The sequence below is a fragment of the Gasterosteus aculeatus genome, chromosome 18, assembly GCF_964276395.1.
Source record: "Gasterosteus aculeatus chromosome 18, fGasAcu3.hap1.1, whole genome shotgun sequence".
In the NCBI taxonomy this organism is placed as follows: domain Eukaryota; kingdom Metazoa; phylum Chordata; class Actinopteri; order Perciformes; family Gasterosteidae; genus Gasterosteus; species Gasterosteus aculeatus.
The window spans coordinates 9773437-9799923 of NC_135706.1; the positions used below are offsets into that span (position 1 = coordinate 9773437).

The 26487-nt window shown below is 43.2% G+C and overlaps 1 protein-coding gene across 2 annotated transcripts in view; it reads right to left on the reverse strand.

Moving 5' to 3' along the window:
- LOC120807737 (glutamate receptor ionotropic, kainate 2) overlaps window positions 1–14441 on the reverse strand; it is a 48554-nt gene extending 34113 nt beyond the window's left edge. For both annotated transcript variants that reach the window (XM_040160054.2, XM_040160053.2), the window contains exon 1: window positions 13874–14441. In XM_040160054.2, coding sequence (XP_040015988.1) covers window positions 13874–13997 — 124 coding nt within the window. In that variant the 5' untranslated portion in view covers window positions 13998–14441. The remainder of the gene's footprint in view (window positions 1–13873) is intronic.
- Window positions 14442–26487: the final 12046 nt, after the last annotated feature.

Genomic DNA, 26487 nt, shown 5'->3' on the forward strand with positions numbered 1-26487 from the left:
AAAAAACGGTGCTATTGTGTTCGCGGCTTCACGCAGCTCAGTCTCATGCTGACATAGAACTGATTTACAGTGCCGATAAGGTGTCTGGATCTCAGCTGATTAGCATTCTGTGGCAGTTGTCAGTGTAATTATAGGCATTAGTTACATCGGAAGGTTAGTTCAGGGGTGAGTGCCCTTTTTTAACTCCCTCACTCAGCCTCTGCAGAAAGGTTCACTCCTCCACTTTGCTCCATTGATTTCAGTGAGTCTTAAATAAGGGGAAAGCAAAGAAAGACAAGAGTGCAGGGAGCAGAGAAATGAGGGCAAAAAGAGCAGAGATGTGGAGGAAAGGCGAATCAGAGCCATGGCAGGAAACAATAAGATATGCGACGAGGAGTAGAAAGACAGACAAAGCGCAGGAGAAGGCCAATCAAATCAAGAAACATCGGGGCGCTTTTAATTATACTCATTAAAAACAAATCGTCTCAGAGGTGGAAATAATTATTAATGCGTCATATTTAACTGTTGATTTTTAATGGGAGAGCATCCTGAAGGGAGGCTCATGCTGTGCCTGCCTGAGAAATCTTGTTAACTTTTAGATATATGTGATTCACACCTCGGGATGCTCATTAGTTGTCAACGTAAAAGCCTCTCCAATACAAAAATAAACAATACACACTGTTTCGCCGCACCGCATGATCCAGACGACACAATTACCACCGCGAAGTAAGGTGTCGCCAACTTAAAACAGCTCCTTTCAAAGTTGTCAATTATTTGAACAAAAAACAATAAAGCACCAGATGGTTCAGAATGCTGAACAAAGGCAGGCAACGTTTGTACAGAATACAAATGTGTTACATCTAAAGATTGGGATTGGGTATCATTTACTCATATTAAATTGATTCTCAATCCAAATCAGAAAAAGTTTATGAGGATTCAAGAGCAAGTTTATGTATATATCAATCCATCCGATATACAACTGAGGGAACACTATTTAAGTATTATCATTACGATGATATCATTATAATGAGGTAAATCCGTGGTAGGGATTATTAAAGAGAACATTTCTATGTTAAACAACTGAAAATACTTTTAAACTTTCAAAATAAACACTCGAAAACAAACAAAAATCTGAACAACCTTTGAGGATGGAGAAGATCCTGAGAAAGATTTACAGAAATCTGACTTAAAAGAGAATGAATTACGTGAAAAAAAAAGAAAAAAAAGATGAAAAGCGCTTTGAGAAAACTCTGGGAGTCAACAGCTGAGTTCAGCAGTCCGTCCGACACGCAGCCGGTCTGATGAAACCCCGAAACCGAAAAAAAGAGAAGAAGTTTAAAACCTGTTTATTGATTCGATTACAGAGAGGGAGGCGAGAGAGAAGAAGACTGAGGGATCGAGGCGCTTTTTAAAAGAGCGGAGAAAGAGTGCGAGCCGTGCAGTGATGGACCCAGCAGCTATAAATAGCAGCCGGCCACGGCAGGAAGGAACAGAAGGGGAATGCAGGAGGGAAAAGAAGATGTCATTAACTTGCGTTTTATCACTGTCGCGAGGTAAACCCATGTACTGTGATTCCTTATTTTATGTTATAGCATTTCCTTTCATATCCATTCCCCAGCAGAGAATTGAAGAGGGCGACGAGGAGAAGAAAAGAGGGACGGATGTCGCAGGTGGAAGATGAGGATTCACGGTAAACCTGTTAAGACACTTGAGAAAATGTTTTGTGCTCCACTGTCATTTAGTGATAATAATGAGGTACTCACGCATTGGTCCTTCGCCTATGTAGCAATGGCATGGGAACGGGCCGCCATTCATGGCATTTAATTTCACTGAAATTGTACATTAATCTGGAAAAGAGCGAATACCCCGAGAATCACCATTAAAGATGATTGGAATCGTGTCAGTTTGACCTAATAGATAATTATTGCAGTATTGCCCCGAGGGAGCAGACAGAGCTACACTGGCCTGTTCATTGAGTTTAAAAATGAGCATAAGGACATTAACTTGTCATCATTGGATTTCTTTTCTGTGAGTCTTGGACATGCTGGATTGAATCTAACAGTGAACCTTTGAGAACACACAAGAGCAGGAACACAGTATTCAGCTCACAATATTGTAATCATATTTTGAAGGAGATTTTAAACCACTGCGTTACAGCAAATGTAATGTTTTGTCACTTTTTAGTGAGTTATTTTTGAGGATATATGTTTAAACTGAATCATGAATCTAACATGAACATACAATGTCATAAATATTTATAAATATACTATTATACAGAAATCTATTCATATCAACCTTCTACCAATCCTCCTCCCAGTTGGTGTTGTGCTCCATCTGATTGCAGGTGTGTGAGTTACGGCTGAGAACATCAGTGTGTGTGTGTGTGTGTGTGTGTGTGTGTGTGTGTGTGTGTGTGTGAATCATGGTGCCATCATTGGGACTGGTGTGAGTTATAGTGCAAATGAAAGCTCACAGTGACTTATGAGCTGGATAATCACCATGACGGGAAAACAGGCCCGTTGATCTGTGTGTGTGAGACCCGGAGCAGAACGTGGAAAGAAAAGGAAGAGGACGGGCTGCATGTAAATCTGACTTCCTTTCCATTTTTCTTCGCAGTTTTTCATGCAAATATGAATTCAGTTTAAACTGACTGTAACTGAGATTATTCACTGATGGTAAAATGTATTCTAGTACTCACATGCTGCTCTGAACAAGAATTCAAACTCACACTATGTTTCCGTGAATTCAGTTCTTTGCAATAACTAGCAGAAAAAGTAAATTCAGCACTAAAAGAAAATACTTACCGAGTAAACCATGAATGAAAATAGAATTAGCCCTCTCCACTCAAGGATGCGCTTGTTCACTGGGAGAGGGGAGTCAAATATGTTGCCATGGCAACTCGTGCATATATGCTATGGCTGAGAAGAATCTGCAGTTTTGTAATCTGGGCAACTGATTGGTGGAGGAAGGACGTTGGGATGGCGCGGACGGCCTGTCTCCGTGACTAATGACCAGCAGTGCAGCTGCAGGATAGTGCTGGGCTGTAAGGCTGGGTGCCATGGCAACCAGCGAGCGACGCCGTCTTAAGGGCAGGTGGCCCAGGTATGAATGGGAAGTAGCTCAGTCGTGCAGGACCTTCACCCACCACCCAAAATCCCTGCAATGTTTCTGCCTCCTTCCGATTTACAGCAAATAAGCGTGGAGCCAAAAGGCAAGAGGCAAAAGTGATGGAAAAGCTCCATAAATATCCCGGATATTCCCTGAAGGGAGCTGTCGCTGACATGTTCGGCAGTGAATGGGACATGATGCATGGAGGCCTGCGGGGAGTCACCGCCCCCGGTCATTAATCTGAAGATCCCCTTGCGGTAGACTGACCTTCCTGTGCTTCACAAGGGGCAAATCTCTGTCATGATGAAAATCCCCAGAAATCTGACTACGGCATGCTATACATCAAGTATGCAGGGTACTTTGTAGTGCGATATCCCACCATCAAACCATTATTCAAAGAAAATCATTAATTATCATTAGTTATTATTAAAAAGGATTTAACATATATTTCAATTTTTTGCTGAGGATTGAAATTTTATTGTACTCTATATTGCACATGTACATGCTTCTTTAATACTGTTAGTGGCAGAGGTGAAACATGTGTATTAGCCTTACACACATATATATAAGGAAAGCATTAAACTTGGTTCATAGAAATATATTTTATAAACTAACACTTGATAGTGATCTCGCTTAAAGTTTAAACGTCAGTTTAAATTAAATACAGAGTAAAATCAAAGGGTGTTATTTACCATGAAATACCGAGGTATAACAACTTCAACAAACCAACAGAGAACAGTTGAAAAGACCAATAAGCGCCACAAAAAAGTGAATAAGTGAGTCATCAATCACTCACATATGTAATCATTCACTCACGTATGGAAGCTGAACATGAAACCATTAGAAAGCAGCTTACGTTCAGCTGTCGTTATCCGACTTGTTTGGCTTTGTTGTGCGTTTTTTTTTTTTTTCTTTCTTCACCAGGATGCAATCACTCTTGTCCCCCTTAAAGCCTCTTGACGCTGGACTGTCACCTGCCACTGCCGGCGCGTTAAGCCTCAGGCCGAATCACACACCGCGGGCGCACTCGCGGGAACACGCGCAATCGCGCGCTCTTTCGAGATTGAGCGTGAGCAAACCTGCCACGCGAGGAACAGCTGAGTCTTGGGAGAAAAGATGAGTGACGTGAGGATTGAATGCCATCGTCCCGCAGCCTCCGGAGGCCCCCGACTTCATTAGCGCTCGCAAAAGTCTGCTCTGCCATCGCCAAAAGGTGCATTACATCTCCTTCGATTGTGTGCGTGTGTGGCGCCAGCCGCCCTCGACGCTGACCCCCGCTCTGACCAGCCATCATGTAACACGTATTAATCTCGGAGTGCTGGCAACAGATGTGCAAATTTGCCCGGGCTCTCTCGTTCATAATAATGTGCCAGCTCCCCGCTCAAAAATACGTGCTAATTTGCTAGCGCTCATTGTTGATGTGCGAAACTACCGGCTGACATTTTGTGTGCTAATTTGTCAAGCAGGGACCCCTTTTGGTACTAATTGTGCCAAACTGTGAGTACACTTTCACAGGCCTTGAATTGCGGAAGTCCCAAATGACTTCTCTCTGCTCTCGCAGTTACCAACCTCTTCACAGCTCTCAAATTGCGAATGCAACACTAAAGAAATACTTACCCAAGTGAAAATAAGATGTTGGAGCACTAAGATGCACACGCTCGTTTTCAAACACACTTGAATAGAGACGCCAACACACACACACACACACACACAGACACACACACACACACACACACACAGCACTACGCGCCCGCTCTTGAGATTAGATGAGCTCCTTAAAAAGAAAATTCGCAGTGCAGCTTGAGTCAAAGCATAGAAATAGAACAGCAGTAGAACGGACGTCCCCTTCCGAATGCCCGCGTGTCTTGAGGGTCAGAGCTGCGGACGTTTTTAGCGTTGCTAACGAGACGGTTGTAGCCGAACCGCTTTCCGTATAGAATACGTGAACATATGGCAGCTCGCTGACTCACAGAGGGGAGGCTTCACAGTAGAAAAGAAAAGCACAGATCCGGTGCATATGACTAAAAATCGTCAAAAAACCACACGGGACTAAGTGCGTGTCCCAAAAAAATCTAAAAAGGGGATTTACAGAAACGCTATACTATTCAAACAACGATGACGTGTGGCATAAAAAAGGAACTATTTCCCTTAAAAAATTCAATATCAATATCATCTCTGTTCATGATTTCTAGTGCAGCTAGACAGAGAATAATGTTGTTACAGTCCGTCCTTTGTGGACTGCCATTGTTATCGTGCTTGTCACAATACCAAAGCATATGTCTATGTACTCAATGAGCGTAGTAATAAAGTGTGTTATCAACACAACAAATATAAACCATGTAGTCATAACATCCCGTCTATAGCGGCTGCGTTTTAGTGAGGATCAAACACAAGCATTTTGGATAAAAATACAGTGACTTCTACCCTTTGTGGCTTTTATGAGCCTTTGAGTTCCGAGTGTGAACATGAATGCTCCCAAAACTGCCATCACAAGGTTATGAAGTTGAAGCAAATAACATAAATCCCAAAACTGCCGTCAGGGGGCTTTTTTTTTTCTGCCAACAAGGAAAACGTGTGATTTGTCTCTAATAAACCGTCCACGGGGGGTGAGTGGGACCAGTTATCGCACCGAGGGCTTTCTGGCCCTTAACGCCTCACCCTCCTCTGCTACGTTCCCCTCGCTGACCCATTTTTATCCCTCTCCTTTTAGAAGAAAAAGACCACACGAACGCATCCCCCCCCCCTCCCCTCCTCCTCCTCGCTCCCGCCGACTAGAGTGCGTCTCATGGCGGCCTTGGCAGGTGACAGATGGCAACGTCACAGCACAGCTCACTGTAAACTGAGTTTTAATCAAGCCTAAGCGTGTGTGTGAGGGATGCTAATTACCCATTGCAGGCCCGGAGAGGCACGAGTCCGGGCCTCCAGAACATTCCTACAATGCTTGATATCACTTTCCCCGCTGGGATGCGAAGCACTGTCGCTCATTCGAGGCGCCTGGAGCCGAGACGCACAAAGGAAAATGGACCCGGATTCTGCTGCCCCGGAGCTGTACCGCTCGCCACAAAATAAATACAGGTGAGAACTTGACCACCGGTTATCCCGGGGTCTTAAAACAAACTCTGCAACGTAAGTGAGGCAGTGGGATTTCAGGATTTGAAAACCCTTTCAAACTATTGTGCCAATTCCGGCAAGAAGCCGCCGCCGTACGTGTGCGACCTTGGAACGGAGCTAAAAAGAAGTTCAATTCATAATGTTGCAATTAGGTCACAGCAAATTAGACAAGACTAAATCTTCTTCCTCGCTCCCTCTGCCGCTCTCATTCTAATTCTCACTGTTCCCCTGCTCATCAAAATGGCCCTGCATTACACTGTATCAATTGTAATTCTGAGCAAAATGGCTGTAAAATAAGACTCTTTCTTGTAGAAGGGCAGATGGTATCTCCATCAGAGCCAAAGGTCAAAAATTAAGTCAGGAGTCGGCTCTTATTAAAGCTCACAGTAGAATTTTAGTAATCTGATTATAATAATTTGGATTCTTCATCTTTTCGAGATAGTTGTGCAGAGGTTGGTTATTATTTTCAGTGACACAGAAGCTGATTAAAAATTTGCCATTAATACTGAATGTGGTAAAATGTAATTAGGTACAGATTGGGAAATGATGTTCTTATACGCATATTAAATAACTCTACCGTCATTTTTAGTTTGTGAATTTAAGGTGTAATATGTCTTAGGAAATGGGTTTTAGGGAATGAAAATAATATAATAACAAGAAAAGACCACATACAGGTTGGTTTTAAGCTAGAGCCCGATGAGTATTGTATATGTAAAGTAAGAAATAGTCATAAAAGCTGCAGCACGGTGATGTATTCCAGGATCAGAAAATGTTCAATGAGACTGCGAATGTATTCATTGCTTTGAAATTCACAAGTTACAAGGAGGCACAATGAAAAACAGAAAAGGTTTGGAATGTGTATTTCACATTTCACATTGTGTGCAAGGACGCTGAGGCCATGGGAGGAGAGGAAGCGAGGCTTGATGATAGTGAGAGAGAACAAAGTAGAGGGACCAAGGGACAAGCTGAGAGCCAAAGGGAGACAAAGACAACACAGAGAGAAGGACAGCGGCGGACAAAGGGGAGGAAGAAAATTGCCCCTTTTTTTCCCCGACTTTATATTGATTTGACGCTGAATGTGCACCTCCTCCCGGCCCGTCACACGTGTTTCGAAAATCAAAGGCGACGGCCGTGACGTCTAAAGTCAGAGGAGGCTGTGGGACATAAACAGTCAAATGTCCAAAAAACGAGGAGCGGTTGGGGACAGCGAGCCGGAGAAAGGACGGAGGGGGGGGGCAAGAAAACAACAGATGAGCGAAGGGAACGAAGAGGGAGGAAGGGAGAATAAAAGAGGTCACAGGAGGCCGATAAAAGACACTCAATTAAACGGCTGAATGGACGCCCCATTAGACCTGAGCGGACACCTGCATCCTTCCCCTCCTCCACTTCAGCCACGGGGCAGGAGAAGAAAAAAAAGTCAGCTCCTGGTTTTGGGGGTTCATCAGCCTCCCATCAGCCACTGCAGCACACGAGCTGCTAATCAGAGATACAGGTACAAGTCAATGCGCAACTCGGCGCTGTGTCGATTTTTCCTGCTTGTTCCACAAACTCACTCAATTGCACAGTGGGAGAAAGAGAGAAGAGAAAAAGGGAGAAAGAGAGCTACACACTGACTAAGGTAAGAGAAATAGCCAGAGGCAAACCGAAGCTCCTCAAATATGCTCACACGTTTATTTTATTATTTTTTTTTTGTAAAAAGAACAAAAGATCTATTATCTGTTATCCGTGTTAAAAGATAATAGAGGTGAAATTGGCGGGAAATCAAGTCCAAGTGTTACTTGTGATCTGCTGTCTGCTGTTTATTTCACAATTTCTCACAACATATTCACACCTTGCAGAGTAGAAAATTCCGTTTTTTCTCAGGTTCTGTAAAAGCAACGACGAGGTGCGAGTTTACCTCATCGGCAGCTAAATGACGAATCGATACGTCTGCTCAAAAATCTCAAAAAGACTGAGAAATCAATCTGAGTTTGTTTCGATCCCCTGCCAAAGTGGTGTGTGTGGAAAAGGGATTGGAGGTTCCAATTGTAGGGCAACAAACATCAGAAGAACGCAACTACAGAAAATGCAACTTCTTCCCCTGAAATTGGATTAGTTATAATTCATCAACCAACGACACTGACTTTTGTGCTAATGTCTGTTTCCTATGCGCTAAGCTGACACAAATGTTCTCTTTCCAGTGCATATATTCCTCTCACCTTTCCAAGCACAAACACCTTCAAAGCGAAGGCAGTGGAAAGCTGAGTTAGAGAAAGCTGCGCAAACACCCCTCCGAGTGAAAAGGGGGGAGAAAGAAGGAGAGAATAAAAATGAGATCCAGCGTAGCAGGAGGAGGCATTTTGCATACAGCCCTGGTGGATTGTGGACAATAGAGTGTCACGCTGTTTCAAAGAACACTATTTTAGGGAGGCCCGCCTCGATGCGTCCTCCCACAGAGCCCATTTCCCACCGCGTCCGGCGGATCACGGCGAGAAACCATCACGCGTCGGCCGACGGCTGTGCTGTCGATGGAGGCCCGCGTGCCGCTTCCTCTCCTTCAGTCGATCGCTCCCCCCTCCTCCTCCTCCTCCTCCTCCTCCTCCTCTTACGCCGCTGTTCAGCTGGCAGGAGATGAAGGTGGATCACCACACCCTCACCTGACTGAGGGGCCTCACACTATGGCGGAGGGGGGTGTACATATTTACCACTGAGCGCCATGGTGCCAAACACATCCATCTGACTTGCTGCGTGTATTAAGAATCAGACCAAATACACAGTAAACATTTAGTTCTTCTTCCAATTAGCACTATCAGCGGCTTCTATAATGAACCATTGACAAGACTCCTTTGTTTGCCACACGCACGCAAACAATTAATGGTTAATTACAACAGGTAGGATCCCATGTGAAGATAAAAGTCTCCTTCCATACGACACAAAGTATGCCACGGCTCTTTTAAAGCGCAGCCACTTCCGAACGTATATATCACCCAGAGAGTAAAATGCAAAATTCCTACTGAGTTTAGAACGCGTCAGATCTGTGACGAAAATGTGAGATTGTTACATCAAAACCCAAATGCCTCCCAAAAGTCCCTGCTGCTTGTGCCTTTTTAAAATGGTCATTAATTCACAGCAAAATGCATTATTAATCCAATCCTGTGCACTGTTTTTGAAACAAGAAATATAGTTTACGTTTTGGTATCCAACCTGGGATGTAGACACAGGAGGAAGGCATCAGCACTAGAACTGATCTAATGCCAGTTGCTGCCATTTATTCATAATTCCTTTTAGCAATACCAACTGATGTTGTTTGTATTGCTAAAAGGAATTTTGAAAACTGTTATTGATTCGCACTATTTCACAGTCCACTGGAAGCAGGGAGCGTCTACTACGTAATGTGACAATAAAGATTAATCCATGACATCCTAATAAAAATACATTTTGGGTTTAGTGCCCTAAGAAACGACCTACGGGGATATTTGTGTTACCAATGTTTTGTTGTTTTGTTGTTTCTGTCCTATGAAAGCTATTTCATGCTCACAGTCCCAGCTTGCTAATGTTGCAGATATTTATTCAGAGCTGCAGTGCATGACTCCTGGCCTCCCACTATATTTCCACAACACACTCCTTGCTGTCTCCTCGCAGAAGCCATCAGAAAACAGTAATAAAAGCGAGAGAGGGCTGAGAGCAGACTGCTCAGAGGCAAACTAATCTATCTTTACTTTGGTATCTGCTGGCCTCAACACTCACTGTTTTTTTTCTTACTCACACTCACTTTACACACACTCCCGCTCTCACTGTTCTTGCGTCTCTAAAAAACATTGTTTTTCTTACACCTCTCATTGACTTCAGATTTTTTTTTTTCCCCCGTTTCCCTTGTTGGCATTGTGAGAAGGACAGTCAGCTCCCCATGTGTTAAAAAGTTGTTGTTTTTTACAGATTAAAAAAGCAAACCCAAAATCAAGACTCCTTGTGAGTGTTTTTTTTTCCAGCTTTGACCTTGAGTCAGCTTTGAGCCTGACAACCAGCCAGCCAGAGACCTGCTGCAGGGCTCTCTCAGAGGACGGTTTCATGAAACAATTGCAGATATAACCCCCAACCCTTCTGATACGCGGGGAAACGTCTCAGTGGCAATGACAGTGGCTGTGAATAATAAAAAGCCAATGCGCTAGTCAAGCCTTCCACAAAGAATCCAGGACTCAGATCTGCTTGATTTTTTATTTTTTTTTGATAGACAATATGTCAGTTACGCAAAACTGGTTACCCTGCAAACGCGTTCAGTCATCTAAAGCCTCCCCTCTAAAGCAAATAATATTTTCCAATGAAGCTGATAAATAAATAAAAAAAAGCGAGTCAACAGTGAGCAAAGGAAGAAAACTAATTTCATACCTCACGGATACTTTCCATTTCAAAATGCCAAGAAATCTGTACCGAGAACTAATCGGCATCAAGCTTTTTGTATCTGATGCATGACAGCAAGACCTTCAAAGGCTCAGGAATGTAAACATGTTTAAGAATCCATCTCGATAGTTCTCTGCTTCAAGCCCATGTGTGGTGCTGCATGCTAATGTGAGATAGATCTCCTTTTTGTTCTTGAAACCCACCGTGCGTATTTTTAAACCGTGGAAATCATTTGCCAGTGCAGAGGAGAAGGTTTCAGATTTCTATAAGCTACAGCGTGGCCAAGTGACACATGAATATTTTAAGCAGCTTTTGTGCCTATTTAAATAGGTTTGCTGTGAACGGGATGGCAGTGAGCCAGGGCACAGGGTGTTATCCTTAATTTGTGAAATCCCCAACTAAACTCAATGCTGATAATTCTTGCTGGCGGAGGGCAAAAGCAAATAAAGTCAATTAACTACAAACTCCCCTTGAATTTGTGCCCTCTGCCCTTGACAACCTTGCATTTTCAACTGCATAAACACAGCGGATGGAATGAAAAGAGCGTTTTAAAAATGGAATAAACGGCCTTTATCCCGGCAGCGCATTGTGGAAGTAGTCAGATAAAGCTTTCACCAGAGGCAGTTGTGTTATTTGCCAGAGGACCCGAAAAAGAATGTCTTGATTTCCTTTCCAAAACGAAAAAATAAATGTCGTGTTTTAGTCATAAATATTCCCAGGCGCGTCTGTATTTGGGAAAACATAAACATAACTAGGATATAAACAAACAAAAGTCTCTCAGAGGCCACGTTGCTCTCCGGAGGACGTGCGTCTGCCGAAGCGGTTTAAAGATGGCGGCAATAACGTTATCACTCAACCTCACAGCTGGAGACCAGCTACATGGTCATCTACACCAAAACGCCGTCTATCTGAAACGGTTGCTTTTACCTCTGCCGAGGTTCTCCGCGGGCGTTTTTATGAGTTTGACACATTTTAGTAAAACTCAATTACCGTGGATGGAACGGCGGATGTGATGACTCATCGCTTCAGCGGGTATTTGAATTGTATTTGTGTTCGGGACAGCTGAACAAGATCTACGGCGTCATTCCAATGGAAGATTGCAATATTTGCCCCCCTCTACCCGTTAGCTGAGGCATAAAGGCATAGAATGTAATGCAACCCTGCATCCCTGTCTCAGTAAACTCCAACAGGTTATCTATGACAACTGAGGGGCATAAATGATGTTAGCCAGCCACAGCTCCGGCGTGTAAATTAAGATCTGCAATCGGTTGTTCTTTCCACTCAAATGAGCTGTTCTGACATTTTTTTTACAATGGGTTTTGTGGCTGCACCAGGCCCGTTTCCAAATTAAATGAAAAGTAAATGAGATGTATAAATGACGAACATTTCACACAATATTTAATTTCTACGTGTAAAATGATAGCTCAGGACTTTTGCATGCAGCTAGAACACAGCTTGTTTCCCTCCGAAACGCTCACGCTGTGAAGACAAAGGGCTGAGTTGCTACACTGTGTGTGTGTGTGTGTGTGTGTGTGTGTGTACATGCATTTGTGTAGGTATCAGCCTGACAGGAGAACAGTGGCTGTACAATTTAAGCCGCCTGTCGGGGCAGAAGGGAACTTGGGGCAGGAACAGCCAGACCCAAGGGAGCTGACCCCCTTGTTTAGTCAGCGGGGATTCTGTGCTGAGCAAGCACACCCTGCAGGGCAAGTAAACCCCCGAGACGAGGACCAAGAGGCTCCTCTGTCCCATACTTTATTAATTCTATCTTTCTCAGATAGATCACATTTAGCATAATAATTGTGCTTTTTGGTTAGCAGAATGCATCACGCTGCGCTGCCGGGGCTGCTGTCCGTGGTCCTGCAGGTTGCTGTAGCGGGACCATGGACAGAGAATCCACCTTTTTTCAAGCCTCGTTTTAGCCGCTCCTGCCGCCAGGATGGGCACGAGTTTTTCCCCTTTGGATCTTACGGTGTAATTGATCAAATCGAACAGCATGAGGTTATATTTTTTCATCACTGACGCCTGGCAAGGTTTTATTATAAGCAACAAATTGTGGCGTGGCGACGTAAAGAACTCACTCCGGATCTAATCTGATAATGTTTGACATTATCACATTTCCGTGAAATCAATTAGCCAAATTTCCCCCGAGGTGTAACAAAGACTCTCGTAGTTCTCCCACACATCGCCTTGCAAAAGAATCTATACTTCTCATTTGTCGGCATGGAAACTTTCGTGTCAAATGCTACCATGCAGGTACCCCCCCCCCCCCTCCCTCCCCAGGAGGAAGACAAGCACATCTCGTTGCCATAGTGGCGGCTTTTGCGGACGAAGCCTGACTCTTAAACAGGACCCTCGGGGGGAATTGGGGATTGTAAGGATGTGTTGTCAACACTTGATGACATCCGTTGTCAGGGAGGGGAAGCAATGGGGGGGACAAGGGAGGGGGGGAGGGGGGGTGGGGGGGGGACTCCCCTGTCACTCCAAGATGCTCTCCACAGAAAAGCAAAAACGCAGGCATCCTGAGAGGGGATCTTATAAAGCAACGGGCCAAACCTCGGGAGGTAGTGATTATTGATTAGCGGCAGACGTTGAGTTTATCAATCAGCAACAATGTACCGTGCTGCTAACTGTTGAATAACTTCTCATTATTATACTGACACCGGTAACATCGATGCCCAAAACGGTACAAATAAGCAAAATCACGGGGACTCCCGTTGGATACGATGTGGGATTAAGGATGACAAGGAGCCTCCTGCCCGGCGTATCGATCGACCCCTTGTGACAGATCAGAGCGATTGATCTGCACTCCGGGTGTCATGTTTACATGTATACATTTACTGCAGAGGACGTGTCGGGGTGACCGCAGTTTAAAAGGCCGTGGACACATGAGCCTGCACGCGTCTGGTGCCCTTCTTCTGTCCGCGAACTGTTGCATCTGTTCTCCTCCTTTGACGGCTTCGCTGTGCACATTCGTTCCAAGTTACTGTAAGATTGTGTCCACGTTTAGGGGAAAACACAATGCGCCCACCAAGGTGTAAAAAGCCTTTTAACACACCGTGACTGCACGTTGTGAAATTATAGTTATAGATTGTAAACTATATTTATCAACGAATGTGCCGGTCAATTTGTTTTGGCAACTAAAACAAGGCAAGAGTGTGACAAAATGCAGCGATGCGATTGATTTTTTTTTCTTGTTGCGTCCAGTGAATTCACGCGTTCACTGTCGACAATCACGCATGCAGCGTGTGGTTCAGATATCGTTACAGATGCTATCGTATTAGAAACAGAGTCTTACCAAATCTTAAAACGTGTGTCATCCCGCGAGAGTGACCAAGTAACAGCAGCAGAAGCGGGATCAGCCTGAGGTTGGACCTGAAAACGAGACTGCTTATCATCAGATGATGGGAGGTAATCTTCATGTTGTTTTTAAAGAAATGCACAGCGGTTTAATCCCCCCGGTGCGTGGGTTTGATTCCCCCCGTAATTATTCTACGCTCGTTGTGCAAGGCAGGGTGACGGCGGCCCTGGATGCGCAAGATCACGGCATGGTCACTCGCGCTTTCCCAATATCCATTAGCAGTCCCGGCATGATTCCTTCCTCGTCCCCTTCTCCTTCTCCTCCTTCACTGCGCCAAGAAGCAACGATCCTCCCGGTCGAGGGACGGCGGGGCATCCATGTCGAGGGGTACGGATCCAGTAGGGGAGGGGGGAGCCTGAGCATGGGCTGTAGGTGAGGTGCTGGAGAGGGTTGGAGAGGGACTACAGAGCGCCAGGCACAGGATACAGCAGCGACATACAGCCCCCCCTATGAGGCGCTCGGGATGGCTTGCGCTCCCATTATACTGCACTGCTGCACAGGCTCTGACGTCGAGCCAAGGTTAGCGTTGTGAACGCGCACCGAGAGAGAGAGAGAGAGAGAGAGGGGGAGAGAGAGGGAGAGAGAGGGGGAGAGCGCGCGAGGGGGCGAGGTAGCGAATGGGGATAGAAGGGAGATAAATATACAGATAGAAAGAAATGTAAAAGAGGGGGGCGGGGGATGGGGGGGAAGGAGACGGAGAGAAAGAACGGTGTGGGAGGTGTGGCAAACTTTACCCCAGGCTGTAGTTTCTCTCTTCTCTGCTCCAAAAGTTTCGTCAAGCTGCCATGGATTTGGAGATCGATTTGTAAAAATGCATCTTTCAGATGCACATAGCAGTAACTTCAGCACGAAGCCATAGCTTACACTTGCAATCGTGCACATACGGTCACAAAATCAAAGCATCTTTGATGGGGCAATAATCAAATAAAGTGTGGTTAAGGGGCATGTGCCAAGTGGCGACATCAACCTCTATTAACTATACATTTACATTTGATGTGGTTGGCTTTCAGCACCATGGTCAGAGACACAGCAGATCTTGCATATCCACCGAAAAAAAAGCAATAAGAGTCTAACAATAGGAATAGTTGATGTTCCCACTTGATAATCTTTCTCTTTTGACTAATTCTAAAGGAACTTTCTTGGCATTAGACCCGTTCAACCTCTGCACACTAGCGATATAATCTCATGTCATGCCTGCAGGACATCACTGCACTGTTTTTTTTCCTCACCCATACATCTTAGGAGGCCCATGTGTTGTGTCGTTCACAACTTCACTTTCTAAACCTCTTCTACGGGATTCGTGCAACAACCTTGTAACAATTTCCAAACCCTTACAGAAATGTGGGAGGAGTGGGATGAGCGGGATTAAAATTGGCAGAACAGCAAACCAGTAATATTGACAAAAGCTGCAGAAAAGCGCAAATATTTAACCTATGCAAATAGCTCCATTTTAGGTTTGAAAGCTTTCCAGCAACAGACAATTCTCGAGTGTGAGCCCAGCTCCGACGTGAGGGTTCATGTGGCATTTACAGAACGTCTTGGCTAAATTTCAAGGAGACAGACGAGACGAGACGGTAAGTTGGCGTGTCTCGTCTCCATGTCATTAGCTAGTTGGTACGAGGCACTGGGAGGGAATGCGTCTTGAGGATGGAAATCTGCAGCTCCTGTGGGGTCTACGTCTTATTGATTTAAGAATCTACACCTTATTGCTCATCAGCTGGAGCTAGATATACAGCGGGGTGCCCTGCCACAAGAGGATGGAGAGCTATTTAATCCCGAAAGAGATGTGAAAGGAGCTCTTTGATGGGCTCAACGAGAGTCCATGCCTGGATGAACACAGTCCCTCACATACAGACACACTCCCTGAAGTGTGAATGGCTGGCCTGTGAATGAATGTATGGGTGTGTATGGGGTAGACCGTACTTGTAACATGTAAATTCTTTGGACGTGAAGGTCCGTCCTTACTACCGGAAAATGTTGACTTGACTTGATGGGCGAGAGAATGGCGTCTTTCTCGATGCAATGAAGACCGTTCCAAGGAAGACACGCACACACCCTCAGGGAGGTTAAACGTTTTAATCGATTTTACGCATTGGGTTTATTGTAGTTGTTGAAAGCCGGGCCTATAGATACAAAGACATTATTAGTTTGTCGCTCTTTGTATATGCTGTAAATATATATGCAGGATATTGTGTCTATTGTGATGTATAACCCCAACAGAGATAATATGTATCATCTACATTAGTATATTAGGAATTTAACATATTAGTTGTGGTTGCGGTCATTGTTTTTGCAGGTAAGCGGCGAATTACCTGAATTTTTTGTAATAATTGTTGGTGAAATAAACACCGTATTGGTGTGCTCACAAACTTTGTGTCAGTTGGCCATCGCAGCTCTGCCAGTCTGCAGGTTGCAGATTTTTGGAGTGTCTATTGTTCGACCACCGAATCCTGGACTGTTCTGATGTTAAAAAAAATGAGTTTGTTTCTGTCTCTCCTATCGACAACCAGGTGTCGGATGGAAAAAGGAGAAGTGGAGGTGTGTTTGATTAATAATCTCTGTGAGGCCAGGGAGACTTCCCGGGTGTCTCTGGCCCTCGCCCAAGGACACCACAATGCTGAATTTCACCAAATATTTACAGCAGGCGAGGGTTTTGGCGGCCGTTGGAGTTTTTGTCTGTCAGAAAACCACATGCCACATATCTCAGCACCACACCATGTGTTGTATTTATTTCTGAGTGCAGACTAGTTTTATTAAAACTAAATGTGTGCTTAAGCGAAGGATACTTACAGCTATAATGCAGTGCAGTGCTACTCGATTATACGCCACCCGATCTGTCAAATCTCAATTCACAAATGAAAGCGAATGCATTTGATAGTGAAGAGGGTGCTTGTGTGAGCTAAAAGAAACACAAAGTGTAGTGTGACATCGGATCGAGTAGGTGGTGTAAACACTGACTTTGAACGTGTGTCAGTTTGCGTGGGTCTGCACACCAGCAATCTGCAGTGCGAGAATATCAAAGAGGATGCCACTCATCATGCCACCATCTGGACCATTAGCATGATTATGGAAAAAAGAAAACCGTGTTTCCGTATAAGTCAGCAGAGCTTCACACAGCATGAAAGGAATGCTCATTGAGCTCACGGAGAAGACAACAGACAGGCAAAACATTGCTTTTGTCTTAAAGTCACAGCGCCCTCTGGCCAAAAAAAAACCCTAGTTTCCCTTACGGTCAACGCACCCAAAATTGTATTTGCACTATAATATTTTTCCAAATAGTAGTCTCTCTTACAGCATCGTATAATGCCCCCCATTAAATCTTAGTAGTTTAGTTTAACACGTTTTCAATCATTTTTAGTACATGTGGGGACGAATAGGAAAATACCATTTGGGAGATGTACTCTTCTTTTTCATCTAGGATCAAACCGTCACGTTTTTTAAGTCCATTCCAGTCCAGTCCATTAGATTACTTTATACACACACCCTTGTAACCCAGGGAGGCTTCCACACGAGCTGGCTGGTGTGTTTATTTAGACGCCATTCATGCAACGGGTAAAGCAAAAGGGATTTTATGCAAAGGAGCGATAACCACTGCTAAAAGCCTTGTCATTCTCTCACTCTCTCTCTCCCTCTCCCTCTTTCTCTCTCTCACCCAGACAAACCGGTGGTAAGATAGCATTGGCACAGGGAGGGAAACCATGGAAACGAGAAGCTGATGCACTTTGAATGGTAAGACCCTGAGAGAAGACATTCATTCAATTCTGTGGCCCTGTTCTAAAGGCTCATCACCACTGCATTATTCTAAATGCTACAAGTTTATTCTAACACCGTTGGCTCCGGAAAGCCAACAATGGTCTCACTTCATCAGCCCATTGTGTCGGGATAACTGTAGTTGAGGATTTCTTTACATTTTGGGCAGGTGAGGAAGAGCCGTACAAAATGACAGATGCATATAGACGACTCATTTTGCATACAGAACCCTTTGAACCTGCTCCTTTTCTTCCGACTATATAAAAAGCCTTCATGCTTGCGAATGCTTCACAACATGCGCGGCCCACTTGTGGCTTTGCCTTAGCGAATGCCTTTGAACAAACCAGCGTGTCAAATACACCCCAGGCATTTTGTAGATGTCTTAAAAAGTGCTATCAATGAGATCCCAGGGAACTCAGTGGCAACACATTCTTCACAGGCGACAATTAGTCGAGTGAGGCAGTAATTAGGACCTCGCTGCAAACTGTCACTTTCAGCTTTGCTGCGGAATTCTCGCAAATCCTTTAAATCAGGCGGAGTGGCACATTGTTGACAGTCATTTTTAACTTCAGTCCACCGTATCGTTATTGCAATATGACCTCAATCATATATATATATCAGTGTGTTTCCCGTTTCATCTCATCACTCCGGGTTTTGCCCCCATGACGACCCGCACATAAATACTCCCCTGCTTTTTTACTGGCTGACGGATTGTCCGTGCGTGTCCGACCTTGCGTACTCATCCCTCGCCAGTATTTCTTTTAAGTGTTTTCTGGGGATTTTTGGACTTTACCTCTTGAAATATTTGCTTCCGTTGACGGACCTGCTCTAAATGACCACCGCGCGCTTAATTAAAGACCCTTCTTATAGATCCTCACCTCGTCTCCTGTGTTTTCATCTGCTCCCGTAGTCTCTGCTTTGACCCTGCATGGTTAGATACAGTTATACTAGTAGCATTGAAATACATTAAGGATGGTGGCTTGATAGTACATTTCCATGATGGAAGGCTAGTTCATGATTATACCACCATGATTGTGACCAGCAGAATTACTACTCTGCAGTACTACAGCATTTTGTGCCTCTCACTTTTGATTGATTTAGGGACGTCCAGAATAAGGGCTTATGTTCCTATAAAATCCCAATTGGACCGTTCGTCACAGTGAACCATAACATGCTTACCAAGATCACCGTGTTGACATTAGCTCCAGAGTTTGGTTTCTGCCAATTGACTGTTTTTTTGCACATTCAATGTGGTTTCTTGTAGGCAAGCTAACTGTGGGAAAGGTTTTACATTTACAACATTTGTTTACAGTAAGAACAGAGATTTCTGACAAATAAGAGGTATTTTTAGTCATTTGGAGTGAAAGTGCTATAAAGTCAGTTCGCCTTTACAGCTGTTCCCACTGGATTGCAAAGCTTTTCGGTTTAGGATGTGAAGAAACATCATCTTCCGCTTCTGTCAGTTCTGTCATGTTACATGACTAATTATTATAAATGGGAACATTTTTTTGACCATTTCATCCATGGTTTCCAGAATAGGCATGACACTCAGCAGCATTATTCATAAAAAAGAAATACAAGACGCTGAGATTTTCCCAAAAATAACCCCTGAATACAATAACAACATAAATCATTCCTAATGCATGAATATCTTTTTTTATGACTCTTAAACAATGACTCTGACTCTCTTGTCAGAATAATTAATGTCTCTGTTCTTTTGGGTTTCAGATCTAGGAAATAAATCATATATATATATTCACAGACACAGACCCACAACACACACAACGCGCACACTCGGCTGATTGGATGGTGGGAGACTGGAGTTGTTATTACAGAGGATCTAGCAGAGTCTGGCTTGTTGGATAAGGACGTCCTTACAAGGCATTTCTCAGTGTGAACGATGAGTAAAGGCTCGCTGTGTGTGTGTGTGTGTGTGTGTGTGTGTGTGTGTGTGTGTGTGTGTGTGTGTGTGTAAGAGAGAGACTGATAGAGACCCCAGAGAGAATATTCAGAAAAGAGGAATAAACAGAGTGTGGACGGATGCATCTGTCTGCCTACAGATTTTGGCCATCAAATAGAAATCTTGGCAATGTTTGCAAAAAAGTGACTTTTCCCATCGGACCTTCAGCTGCCAAGTGATTGCCCGCAGAGACAGAATGGAGAATAAGAGAGGATCACGAGGCTTAACATTCTGATACAGGAAAACCTCCAATACATTTTTCTTTCGGCAGAGACATCTCCATCTGTGGGGTTGATGAAAAAAGAGGAAAGCGCCTGGTCACAGTTGGTAGACCATAAATACCTGGCATCTGCGTGTGGTTTCTGCTAGTTGACTGTTTTTAATTGATTTAACCGGATCGCAAACATTTGAACATGTCCAATCTGGTTTTGAATATTGTCAGCAAGGGTATTATAGTAACAACAGAGGTTTATTAACATTTTTCAAGAAGGTATTTTCAAGAACTTTGTGACATTTCTTCCTTGAGGTACGAATTGTTTGTTGTGTCGTAGTCCAGCACATCTGCAGTGTAGTGTATCCCCATGACAAAAATCCATACGGGTGGTTGTCTTAACAATTTTGACAGCACGGTAAAGGGCGGACAAAAAAAACGATCAAAATGCCATACAAAACTGTGTTGACACATGTGCATCGATGCATGAAAGCACCTGAACAAGTTTTGTCGTGGATGGGTAACAGCAGGGACACACATCCTCGAGCTCCATCTCAGTAATGCAATCCACTCTGTTTCCACAAAGATCCGGGGATAAACTGCGGCGGGAGGGGTACGACGGGGCACAGCAGTCGCCTCAAAACCTCCAGGATCAGAAACTGCGACGGGGATAACACGCTCTCAGCATTCATTGTTTTCAATCAAGGGATCAGCTACTGCGACTGGAAAAAAGAAAAGAAAAAAAATGTTCCAGACAGTGATCACGCAGGAGATGCCGGCGCAAGCTGGCACGACTAATATTGCCTGTCAGAGTGAAAATAGCCTGGTGTTGTTGTCACCTTCCGGAAAAGGTACAGGCGTAATGCTTTTGTCTTGTTCATCTTTCAGGAGTGATGCTTTAATTTCCCTTCAGGGTCATATTTGTTTAGCAAGAAGGATTCAAAGTTGCTGTTCCAAGACCCAGACAGGGTAGCGATGGAGGTCATAGAGGTATTAATATACAAATAAATCAAATAAATACATCTTACATATTCCTTCATGTAAAGATACATTTCCACCTTTGTATTAAATGACTTTGCCTTTTACAAATCAAGTGGCTAAGAGGCTCGTGAACAGTCAGGAGCGTGTTTCATGAAAACAAATCAATTCGCAATTCACATTAGTAAAATTGTAATGTCAATAAGATTATTCCCAAATAATAATGAAATGCTTTTGTTTTGTTTGCAAAAGTGGTTTTCGTGGTTATAAAAAAGCTTTTCAAGAGCTTAACTGCATTGCATAGGAGATAGATGGCTTCAAGAACTCTCAATGGAAGATTGCAAACATCCCACTTACAGACACCTGCTTTCCCTGGCTGACAAAATGGTAATTTTAATGTATTCAAGTCCCAAGTCTCCTGAATTACTTCCAGTCGTTTCTGCGGGAATCCTTGGAGTGGTTTTAACAGACAAATACTTGTAACAAAGGTGTTCAGCGGTTGGAGTAAGCCCTGTACAACCCCCCCCTGCGGTAAAACGTTGACACCTAAGCCTGTAAAAACCCAGGTCAAAATCTTGATGGAGAATTGCATAAGTGCAGAGCCGTAAAGTCGTGTTTGATCTCATTTATGCCCCGACCGTTCCGCAGGTGATGAAATGAGGCCCGGGCCTGGAGCTCTGCGACGTCCGTCCTCCCGTCTCCTCCCCTCTCCTGTCATGTCTTCGCCCATTAATCACGACGGCGCACATGACGATGAGCTTAACCCGTCGTCCCATTCGGGGCTCCACTTCAGCTCAAGGACAATTTGCAATTGCAAACATGAGCAGGATCTGTTTTCGTGTGTATTGTCCTCTTGCATTTCCAATGGATACCTTTCAGTCTTCATCCAGCTTGAGACAGCAAGGAAAAATACGCTGGATTGGGCTTTACCCTCTCTTGTTACGGCTGTCACTCCTCCTTTGTTGCCTCATAACAATTAAAGCTTCCATAAACCCTTTTGTCAAATGCTTAACCGGAGAAAATGGAATTGAAGGATTTATATCCGTCGCCCCTTGAGTCCAACTTAATTTCACCGTGTGGCAACTAAACTACTCGAGAGGAGGTTGTGTACAATGCACTGTATATGCTCATTAAAAACAGGAGGATGGATGGGAGCGAGGAGTGAGAAAGAAGATAAAGTCGCTTAGGGAGGGGAAAAAAAGACAAGTAGTTATAGAATGAGTATGAGAGAACGGGAGGAGAAAATGAGCTCGGTTCCCCGTGTGGCAGAGTACTTCACCACTTAATCATCCCGTGGTCTATAAATAGGTTTTCACAGCAATGGAATATAGGGAGATTAATGGTAGAGAATGGAACACCATAATGTGCTGAACTTTAACACTTTGGTTTTACTTCTGTTCAATTTAGATTTCATTTTACTTCTCCACTTAAAACAAAACAAAGGGAAAAGGGAAAATCCCTGCGGATTTAGTTTACTCCTTTCCTCCTCCGGGGTCTTTTCTTTTGCCCAAGGAAAAATGGTCTTAATTGAGGACAAACAAGCCTACTTTACTTACTTACTTTTCTACTAATGGGCCAAAATATCAATGCAGTAAAAGCATGCGAGCAGATGGGTTTTAACACAGCAGATGGTGGAAATGTTTCTTCCCCTGATTTAATGTTGTTTACAGCACTTACAGTTTCAACTGTGCTTGTTGGTGCATGTGTGAGATGAAATAGAGAACTTCTGGCGTACTATATGTTATTCTTACATCCAACATTGGCGTCAAACTGCTACCCAGCACCTCCTACTGTCGTTATTTCACAACTGCTCCCACTATGTCCAAAAAACACCAAATCACAGCTTTCTAATACATTTCGAATGGTCACAGTGTGTTGAGTAAAACATAACAACAAAATGCGTTTGCTGTATATTTTGGCAGTTTTTTTGTTTTTTTTTACTGAAGGACTTCTGACAACACAAGATAATGATTTAATAATCATTATCTGGTGAAACCCTTAATGGTAAAAGCATAAGCTTGGATAATAGAGTTAGCGATGGCTAAGCTACATTTAGCTTCATAGAATTCAGGTTCGGGTCCATCATCGATTCATCTTTGTTTTTCGTCAAAACGCCTGCTGCAAAAAATACCTGTTATACTTCCTCCAACCCGACACAACCAGAAAGAAAAAATAACATGAAAGGAAAATGGGACCAAAATTCACATGATTAAAGTTTGAACGTTGTCTCTTGTCATCCATCGCAGTGTTTGCTGTGGAATCAGGTTGCTCTTCCCTTGCTTGGGCAACAAAACCGAACTTGGTAGTCGAGGCACGGCCCAGATTTCTGCTGCTTATTGATGCAAACAAATCCCGAAAATGAATTGGAGCTGAAAAAGTATTCCCAAGCTTTAGGGGAATCCATATCATTTTTAAAGAGAGATAAACCTCAAAGTAATAAAACAAAAATAAATGTAATATTTTCCCATTTTCTTTTCTTTCTTGATTCCAGGTTGAGGTTCTCAGAGCGCCAATAAAATGAGAAGAAAGTAATCATGAGGAAGGAAGATCAAACCATTGGACACATTCTGTAATCTGAAACATTGCTGCAAGCACGAGAACTAAATGGCTCAGCTAAAACTTTAGATATTATGTGCCTATTAGCCACCTTCCTAATGGGGTTCATTATGGGATCTAATGTCAATGTGCATCAGCAAAGTTTCCATTTACAGTTCAAGCCGGAGCTCCAGGCATAGAAACAAGGCTTTAATGTTGAGAAGTATTGTTTCATTAGTTAGTATTTGGTCCGTCTGTCAGTCATCCTCATGCTCATTTGTCATCTCACACTTGATTCATACTTTCTGTTTTAGAGAAAACAATTGAATCGGTTTGAGTTTAGCAGCCTGGTGAATGTTATTGCTGTGTGAGAATGATCCAATAATCTATTAGTGAATATTTATCCACAGACATCTAATTTGCGATGCAGCAAATATATCAATATTTCATTTTTTTCGATCATTGTCAAAAGGGGTGAGAAGCTAAATAGGACACAGAATGTCCACCACATCATATCCCCAAACTGTTAAAACAAATGGTTTAGTCTCACATTCTCGTAACGAATAGTTGTACAGTTTGTGAGTTTGTGCGTTAGTGAGGGAGGGAGAATTGTAAATCGTGAAATGATTGGATACAAGGCAGAACAAGCCACAGCCAAAAGGACAGTAAATGATCTAGAAACGCATTTTAATGTAGAGGTTGAGCTCAATAGGACCCAGAATACATGTTGGGTGGTGAACCAGATGAGATGTGGGAGAGAGAAAGAGAGTGTGAGCTCCTGAAATGTAAAACATCTAATGGAATAATGAGCATTCATTTAAATTAATTAAACTCTGTAATCACACATTTAAAGGAATTTAGCGCACTCTCACAGTGGTGTTGTTTTACTGCTCTGTAAATTATCATAACTTTTACTTTCATCAGTGGCCCAAATGCTCGCCAATCACAGTGGTGCAACCTCCATCCGTGATTGAATTGAACTGAACTGAATCTAATTCAGTTGAACTGGATGGAATTAAGAGGGAGAGAAAAGGAAATACATGATGGATGGACAGATAGATGGGCGGATAGAAAGAAAGAACAGCAGCTTGAGTCCGCTTTTATGAGGTTACGAACATTCACGACCGGAGCAGCTTCCCTCCTATGCTTTCCAGAGCGGTGGGTGACAGCTCGAATTGCAAAGCGAATGTCATAATTTGGCTGCCACTTGCAGTTAAAGGCAGCTGTCACGCCGTCTCTGCGATTATAAAAGGGCGATTCAGGTGCAAGTGGCTGATAGGAACGTGTAGCAACATTACGGTTATTTTAGAAATAGTGGTAGGTGGTGTGGTTATGTAAAGTAGGTCTTTAAGGCCCCGGCATGTCAAAAGTTATTCTTTTTCAGAGGTTATAATACCAAGGGTAGATAATATAAAACAAAAAAAACTCATACGCATATTTAGTGACAATGTTGGAGTTCATTTGATGAAAGTTGATGGACCAAAAAGTTTTGATTAAATGTCTGCGAATGCAAGTTAAGAAGACAATGTATTGAGTTTTTAGTTCTCTATTCAATTTTAAAAAGAGACGTACATGAAATATAAAAGCAATCACATTCAGCACAAATTGAATTAATCAAAAACTGAAATAATCTGTGGAACTTTTTTTCTGGAAGCAAATTAAAAAAGGACAATGAAAGTAGCGAGCGAGAAACACTGTCAAATAATTGTGTAGCACCTACATTGTTCACAAGATTTGAATTAAAAATGTACATTTCATAAATATATGACGGGAATATAAATTGCTAGCGATTTAGATTCCCAGTTTCTTTCAGGTGGTTGCAGTGAGGCCACAGATCCCTTTGTGACTTGTCTGCACTTCCTTGTTACTCGCACAAGACGTTCTTGCCCTGCTTCATTATCCGCCCTCTGCAGTGCTTTGGTAAAAACTAATGAATTGCCCTTTGAGAAGAATAGCTACCTGCCTCTGTTCAATATCAGCTCGGGATGGTCTCCGTCTATTCATTCATCAGCATTATATTTTGTCATCTGAAGGGGACGGTGTAATATTTTACACTAAATTGTGCTTTGGACTGGATGCCAAAGTACAAATGACAACATGGTGTAGACTCATTTATCATTCCCACTGTCCGCAAACATACACAGTCCCTCCCTCTCCCTCCCTCTCCCTCTCTCTCTCTCTGTCTCTCTCTCTCCCCGTCTCCATGGAGAACCTTGGCGTCTCCATCCTCCCGAGGTGAAAGATGTGACTGCAGACTCAGTTTACACGGATGGAGCTCCATGACGACACAACATTATTTAGGAGCATCTCAAATACACTCACGCTTTGTGGTCCGTCTGTCTTTGTGTGCGTCCGTCTCATAACACCAAGAGGACCGTTCGCCGTGTTCATATGGAACCAATTAGTACAGGAAGTGGTGTGATGTGTCATTAAGTGAAGTAATCAGTTGCAGAGAAGTGATGAAGATGAAATGGTGGATGAATGTGTTGTAGTCAACACGGATTTGTGTATCGATCTTTATATTGATTGTGATGACTGGAATAACTGATGAATGTGTTACTTTACACTCACAGTTGCTGTGAAAATACAAAGTCTGTATCGGGGGATTATCTATTTACACTCAAACTATTGTCAGGCAGAAGGGCAACTTTTAATTAAGTGTTTTACTTGAGAAGAAAAACAAGTAAATGTTATGTTTAGGTTGAACTGATGATCCACAGGCAAGCAGGCTACAGTATTAAATAAATATATTTTCAATAAATCAGTACCCTACAATTATGTGGATTAGATGATTGAGCCCTTATTTCTAAGGAAAAAAAATGAGTTTGGAATAAAAGCAAAACTAATTTCTTTCAATCAAATCTGAAGGCAGCTAACAAAAATGATACACTAAAGGTTGCTATGAAGGTACATTGAGCTCTTAACAACTGCAGAGGTTCCTTTGACTTCATGTACCAAAAATGTACCAGAAAACCAAAGCTGTCTGCACAAACAGAATAGTTCTATTTAGAAAATGGGTGAAATAACCTCAGATTAAGTGTATGTGAAATGAGCGATAGGTGATTTAATCCCATTTAATCCCATGCATGCATGTTTCATCAACAAAAGTATACATCT